Below are 7,766 nucleotides of genomic sequence, written 5' to 3' on the forward strand. Positions count from 1 at the left end.
TTGCAAATCCCCTTGCTCTTGTGTACGTGACCAAGTGGGAAGGGACTGTTGGGGTAACAGGGACTAGCATGTAGTCCCTCTCTGGTGAATGAAATGCCAGCACCTCGAGAAAACCAAGGCTACAGTCATGTAGGTGTACTGCAGAGCTCCTGGCTATTCAGCTGTAGTGGAGCAAGGACATATTCCCTCCAGCTGATGATTTCAAGGTGGACCTGGAAACAGCAAGAGTATCTGTCTAAACTGTCTGGCTCCAAGAGGGTTGGACTCTGCAACACAGTATATAATCGGTTGGCCATTGAGGTGTGCGCCATCGGCTCCCCACCCCAAGACAAACAGTGCTTACTCTTTGGTTGCAGCTGGAATACCAGGGTGCTGGCACAGTGCAGCTTCGCTTCCTGAAGCTGCACAGCAGCGTTGCCATGCAGAAGGTGTCATACTCCTGCAGGCCCGAGGGCGACAAAGACGAGCCCCAGCCGGAGAAGGAAATTAAATTCCTGGCAGATTCGCGGGACCAGAGCTACCTGGCCACCCTGCAGGGCTGCGTGGTAAGTGGAGCGTGAGGGCAAAGTTGGCCGTGCTAAGGGAAGTTTGTGAGGTAGCAGGGCTGAGAGGAGCGTGTCTGCATGTCCCCTGAATTGTGGGTCAGGCTCCTTTGGATTGCAGGCATTTTTTGTTCTCCTTGGTGGCTGAACCAAGCAAAGGCTGAAAGGGCAAAGGCAGAATAGCTGACACTCCCAGGCTGGTTCTCAGGATGAAAGCAGCCACAATGGATCTTTTGGGAAGAGTACAGGGGGCTTCCCAGATGTAGGTTGCCAAGGATAAGGCACAGCAGGGCAGTGGGGCTCGGTTCCAAAAGCCTTGGGGACAGAGGCCAGACACCAAGGTGACTGGTGCCAGACGGATGGAGAGGCAGTTGTGTGCAGCAGTGGGAGGTCTTGGTTTTGCCAAGAACCAATTCTGTTGGAAGTGGCTGTGTGAAACGCAGCTGCACTGAGTCCTGGCCTCCCTCTTGTGAGGAAATTGTGCAGACTCCTCCTGGGTCATGCCCACTGTGCCCGGTTCATCCTTAACTAACTCAGAGAATCATCCTTATGTCCAGTGGAAAGAGGCGATGGCCAAGTTGTGGTGGTGAAACCTTTTTACCCCAGGGCAGCCAAGTGCCAGGGCGGCCAAGCAGGTCTGAGGAATCACTCTGGAAGAGCTGGGGATCGATCTGTGCCAGTGCTCGTCAGTGATAGCACTGTCTTGTGCTCAGGAGCATTTTACCCAGCACTATGTACCACATATGAGCTTAATAGCAAGTGATAATGCAACCTGGTTTTCAGTGTGGCTACTAGCCATGTAGCTTGTGGCCCAGAGCACGGCTACATGGCACGTGTGTCTGCACATTGCAGCTGGACAATGAGTCATCGGTCACGGACACGATATTCCAGTTTTCCACGGAGCAGCTGGACCTCCTGCCTCTGCGCGACCTGGCCGTGTTTCACAACGGAGATGCCTCCCACCAATTTGGATTCACAGTGGGACCGGTGTGCTTTGCCTGACAATGGCAGCTGTTGCCAACCTGCTGCTTTTCCAGGAAACCAAAGTGCTGAGGGGAGAGCGTTTATTGTCAAAACCTCTGGCCTCTGCCTGTGGAGCACCGTACAGCTTGTGATAGCTGTCAGATCTATTTATGACATGTTTAGAGCTGCCTTATGCCATGGACTACACCTCCTCCTGAAGGAGAGTAATGTTTACAAAAGCAAGTCTCTATAAATTATATATATATATATATATGTGCGTATGTATATGAAAAGGTGCTAATTTAACAAGTGATGGAAGAATTGTCATGTAATTACATCCAGCAGGGTCTGTTTAAAACAAGCCAAGCCTCTGGATATGATTCTGCGTCTGGTCTAAGCAGACAAGAGCTTGCAAGCTGTTGCTGCCAGAGCATAAGTAGATACCCAGGACCAGACTCTGTCAGCACAGGCGAGCAGCATGGCTGGTGGGGACTGTGTGTGAGCTGTGTCCAACAAGAGCGTCTGCAGGGTACCAGGATGCTGGCCTCGGGGAAGTAGTGGCATGTGAAGACCATCAAGTGTCTGGGAAGATGGTCCAGGCTGCAGGGGGGCTGTGTCCATTTCACCTTGGAAGTCACTGGCATGGTGCAAAACACTTGATGTCTATTATCCAGCAGTCTGCCTGACTTGTGAGTAGGGCTGAAATGCTCTGTGTGCACTGCAAAATGGTCCATGTGCACAGCTCCTGCCTAGAAGTGCCTAAGTAAGGAAAGGCCTGCCTCATTGATAGTATAGCAGAGCCAAAAAGAGGTGTAACCCCCCCACTGTAGCCACCAGATTGACAGCCTCAGGAGTGGTATATGGATGGGCCAAAGGACCAGTCACAGTGGGTGGCAGATCCACATTAACAGTGGTTGTTGGTTTTGTGCCATTGTTGGAAGTCTTCAAGGCTGCAGGTATTTCAGTGGAAAGTGCTCTTAAGTGGGTGATGGGTTGAGGGAAAGGCAGTAGTTGTGCTGGTGAGACAAGGAGAGGGAGGGTCCTGGCCAGGTAAGTCTTCTATTGATGGGAGAAGTTAGGGGGAGAAGGAGGCCTTGTTGTTTTGCAGTTCAGGTGACGAGGCAAGGAGGATGCAGGAGAGGTGGCTGTAAGCAAGGATGTTTCTATCTGGGACTTCTTGTCATGCTGCCTTGCCACAGCTTCAGGGCAAGGTTTCCCATTGGTGTGAGTGACTCCTGTCCAGAGGAAGGTGGCAACATTGTGAACTGGCAAGAGCTAGTGCCTGTCTGGTGTCCCATCCTTCTGAGAGCATGGCGGTGGAGTAGCTACGCTATCTTGCCAGGGGGCCAAGTTGTGTTCCTCGCTCTGAGGGCCTCACCCCTGGCTACAGCTATCAATAGGTATAGAAGGAGCAATGTGGCATGGCATGCAAAGGCCATGGCCAGGATCAAATGATATAGGTGTTGTGCGTTGCCTACTGACACACACTCTAACTTCCGTGCATCATTCCAGAAGGGTGGAGGAGAGTGACATGAAGTATTTGGCTCAATGCTGAGATGTAGAAGGGTGCTAGGGGGGTGCAGAAACCCCAAGTAATGTATGTAGGGATGAGGCTACAGTGGGGATGCATGCTGACATGCACCCAGACCCCCAGATTCCTTGGGGTGGTGCCGCCTTTCCAGCAGGTCACCTCTTGGGGATGAGTGCACATGGCTGCACCACCATAGGGGAGCTGCTGCACCATAAGGGAACAGCATTGAGATGTGTCAGCCAGCTTGCTGTCCAGGCAGTGTGTTTAAAAGGCTATTGCTATACATCCTGCAGTGTTTGTGAGCCTTCCTACTTGTGCCGTGTGATTAGATGGCCCGGTATTCTGGTGTGCAGAGCAGGGGTAAAGAAGTAGGGGAATAAGATGGGCCTGGGACAGACTGCATGGGAACCCTGGTAGAAGGTGCTTATGGGCAGGCCCATAAGACAGATGCATGAACAAGGACCCCAGAGCACTGCATGGAAATCAAGAAAGATGTGGCAGTGGGGGAAGCCCTAGCCCTATTGTCAGGGCACAGGGCAATGAGCCAGTCACCTTTAAATGTGTATACAGTAAGATGACAAGGGTGGGGAGTAAGCAGGAAGAGGCGGAAGTTGTAGCACACCCAAGAAATGAGGATGTGCTTGAGTAAAGACCTAGTGGGATAAGGCAGAGGACTAAATACTGCCTGTCACAAGCACGCGTGGTTTTGGAAGGTGTGCCCTGAAAGATATGAGGTACAGCTGTTCTGAGGAGTAGTACAAAGTAGGCAGTGGGACCACCTAGGGGATGGGGCTGGAGAAAGGAAGGACAATAGCTGAGCATGGATCCTGGCCCTGAAAGAAGCAGACTGCCACAAACTCAGGGATGTGGCTATCAGGATTCCCTGGGAGGCATATTTGAGGAGAAAACAACTGCAGGAGAGTGGGGGGTGTAGCAAAGGCTTGGGGTGTAAGGATGGGCAGGAGCAAGCTGTCCTGATGCAGAGAGGGAATGCAGTGCCTGGGCTGAACAGTGCCTTGCAAGGCAAACACAAACGTGAACGTGAACTGTGTGACTGGGAAGCGCATAGGAACTAGTCTCGCTGGGGTAGGCTGGGGGAACAGCAGGGAGGGTAAGGCTTGCTCAGGGATTGGAAAGGCCACAAAGGAGGGGGGAGAGAGAAGGAAGATGAAGGATGGTGCTGGGATTTTAACAGAAAGGTAGCAGAGGCGCGTATTAGCTTTTCTGCAATCGTGCACACAGGCAGGTCCCAGATGAGGAGCGCTAGAAGCAGTAGGCGTAAGGGAGGACAAGGCAAAAGACTTCGAGGTGCCAAGTAGTGTGGGGATGGGACAGTGGTCAGCACAGAGCTGGCCACACTGTGGCATAATGGGAAAGGGCTTGGAGGTAATAGTAAGGTGAGTAACTGGACTGCAAGGGTAGGGGCCTCTTGTGTCCACATCCTCAGAGAAGCCTAGTGAAGTGAGAGCAAATGAAGGTGGTTTAGCTTGGAGCAGCAGAGACATACAGATTTGACTTGTGCAGCAGGAGTGGGCAAGGAGGGGATGGAAAACAGGCCACCCCATTCGCAATGCCAGGAATATGGGTCATGCCATGCTGCTCCTCCACAGCCAGACACCCAGGACCTACTCCACTTGGGTGAGTGGAATCCCCATGCTGGGATTGCCTCTCACTCCCAGGCCTGTGCTTGGAAACACCTCCTGGGCTCCAGGTCTCTTTCCCCCTCAAACTCCCACCCCCACAAGCCACACTGAGCTGTACAGGCTCCTTGCCTCCATGGGGCCCCCACCTGGCCCTGGAGCTTCCTGACCTCTGCAGCCCGTCAGGCTGCCCAGAGCACTGGCCAGGCTCAACCCACCCTCCAGGTTCCCTTACCTCACCTCTCTGCCCTCCTGCATGGGGCTGCAGGGGGAAGGCTGTTGCAGACTGCTCTCAGGGGGGCCAGCACAAGCACCACGGCCTCCCCATGCTTGCAGGCCCTCTGCTGCTCACCCACCACCAAGCCACCCTTCCTCCAGGCTGCCAGACACCTGCTACAAGCCCCAGGCACAGGATGGCTCAGAAAAGCTGCCCAGCTGTGGCCAGCACTCCCCCTGCCACCTCCATTCCCCAGACAGACCCTGCCCAGGCCCTAGGATTGGACAACATGTACCTGCTCACTGCCCCCTCCCACCAAGACAGACACTTAGCTACAGGCATTACCAAACCTTACCAGGATCCTGCTGGTGACTGAGCCTCCGTACAGAAACTGCTGTGGATCTCCAAGGACAGGTGGCAGTGATGTCCCCCTCCCAGCACCACCACCGCCACCCCCCCCCAAGCTCAGTGCTGCCCAGCTTCCCGCCTCAAACTGGGAAGAGGCCCAGCCCACCCTATGCAGATGTAGGGGCACAGCCCCCCCCCCATGCCCTCCTGGGGTACATGCAGCAGTGGGAGCTGCTCCCCCTCCCTGCACCTCCCAGATGAGCTGTGGCTGTCCCATGCCCTGCCCCAGCTGGGCAGCCTCAGCTCAAGCTCCACTTCCTACCCCCCTCCCCGCCCCCATCCACCACAACAGACTTACCAGATGCAAGTAGCTCTGCAAACTGCTGGGCTGTGCTCCTCGCTGCCTGCATATTGCACTGTGGCTGTGCGCATGCACTAGCATTTATCGGCCAAATTATCGGCTGCATCAGGCTGATTTCCAATGTGGTCAATTTTCTTTATATCAGTGCCAATCCAATATCAGACTGATGCATTGGTGCACCTCTACTGTAGCTGGGCCCAAGCCTCATCAGAACAGGAGGCTGACACCTTGGGGCAGTTGTAGGTAACACTTTAAAGCAGGTTTAAAGCAAGTTAAATGCCTTTTTCACTGCTTTAATGGCATCGCTGTTTGCACATTCGGCGGCGTATTGCGCCTTAAATGACTTCGGGGAGCTGCACTCTAAAACACCTCCCAAGAGTTTTAGTTTCCTACCCTACAGCTGCCAAGGGAAGCACTGGGCTCCATGCTGCACAGGCAGCCCATGCAGGCAGCCTGGGAAAGCAGGCTCCGCAGAAGGAAAAAAAAGCAAGCCTGATCTTTTTCCCCCTCTCCACCCCTGGAGCCTGCCTCCCTGGCTGAGCTGCACAAGGGCCTGGTGCTTCCCTCTGTGGCTGTGGTGCCCCCAGGACTGCCCGAGCTGGGTGCCTGCAGGCAGGTGCCACCTGGGGGTTGGAGGGCTGCTGCTGCTGCGCAGGGAAGCACCAGCCCCACCCTTCAGCTCAGGGATCACTCTACCCAACAGGTCGTTCTCCCCTCCCCACCACTGGCACGGCAGGTAAGGATTGGGCGGACACGGGTGTACACAACACAGGGGTTAACTTTGTCCTAAACTGAAGTGGTGTTTTTAAAAATCCACCACTTCAATTTAGATAATTAAACCCCTGTGTCGTGTACAAATGCCCTATTTAGTTACCTACTTAGGAAGGTAGCCCTTTTGCACATATCACCTGCCCACTTCCTGACACCCTGAACACAGTAGCACTTCCACCTCTATCTCCTGTCACAGTCAACAGCTCACTGTGCCAAACAGCGCTTGCTTCAACAGCTCGGCAGGAGCCAGCAGCCACCCATCACCCCCCAGCGACATTTGGAATTGCCTACAGACCATCCTCCCTGAGAGCATACTTACAGGTCAGAGAGCCTAAATGCTGCTGGTGCCCCCTATCGAGTCAGGCCCCTTGTGGCACAATCAAGGGCCTCCCACATTGCCACAGGTAGTCAACAAGCCTTGCAGGCACCCACAGGGAAGTGCCCACCAAACCAACCCAGAGGGAGCTCCGCATTGAGGATGGCCGCCCACACCACAAACTCCTATCATCTATGAGCTGATACATTCCTCACCGCTCCACTGATCAATCACCCGCTCTCCCCTGAACACCCTCACTGCCCACTGCTCCACGACACTGGGACTGCCCTGGTGGGGGTTGCTGCTTTCTGCATCGCAGTCGCACACCTCTGAGCAACACCAAGAATGAGACCACCAGACCACCCACCCTGCAGGGCCACAACCCGTGTCCCACACAGAAAGCAAGGCGGCTACCTCACTGCACCCATTTCCTTTGGGCATCTTCTTCAAGGCACTTATGCCAGCCATACTCCATTGAGACAGGCAGACAATCCCTCCCTCTGCACTTTCATTCACAATCTCCATCCATTTCAAAGTGCCACAGGACTAACAACCACAAAAGCGGTAGATAGACCACTTAAGGAACACCTGCTTGTCTCATCTCAGACCAAATACTGATGAGGAGCTTGCAGACAGTACTGGCAGGCAGGTTACTGTATAGTGTCACCAGGTGCTAAAAAGGCTTGGGACCGTTCCTGGTGATCAGTTCCCTTTAGAGCCTTCTCTCAGTGCAAACCAGGTCATGTCCCTGCCACTTTGCCATCAGAAAGGCTGCAACAGGTGGCAGATCACTGCACCTAGACCCCTTGCATAAATTCACCCCTCCAACACCTGCTATGTGCCTGTCAGATGCAGGATCCAAGGCCATGCAGACTCTCAGTCTGCCCCAGCACTGCCCCTGCTTCTGCTTGTTACCTTTGCTCTTCCCATTTCCCCCAGAGTTCTTCAGCCCACCCCTCGCGCTCCCATGACATATACCACCCCAGACTGAAGGCTGACCCCAGTCACTTGGGTCCATAGGATGAGTTCCCCCCCCCCGCTCCTTGTTTTCCGTGAGTGATACATTATGACACACAC

At 54.1% G+C, this 7,766-nt stretch overlaps 1 protein-coding gene across 2 annotated transcripts in view; it reads left to right on the plus strand.

Annotated features, from left to right (window-relative positions):
- LOC109292865 (collagen alpha-1(I) chain-like) overlaps positions 1–1,866 on the plus strand; it is a 197,747-nt gene extending 195,881 nt beyond the window's left edge. For both annotated transcript variants that reach the window (XM_019510486.1, XM_019510487.1), the window contains 2 exons: positions 357–545; positions 1,395–1,866. In XM_019510486.1, the coding sequence (XP_019366031.1) occupies positions 357–545; positions 1,395–1,544 (339 nt within the window). In that variant the 3' untranslated portion in view covers positions 1,545–1,866. The remainder of the gene's footprint in view (positions 1–356; positions 546–1,394) is intronic.
- Positions 1,867–7,766: the final 5,900 nt, after the last annotated feature.

This window comes from Gavialis gangeticus, unplaced genomic scaffold (genome assembly GCF_001723915.1).
Source record: "Gavialis gangeticus isolate Ggan-Ray unplaced genomic scaffold, GavGan_comp1, whole genome shotgun sequence".
NCBI lineage: Eukaryota > Metazoa > Chordata > Crocodylia > Gavialidae > Gavialis > Gavialis gangeticus.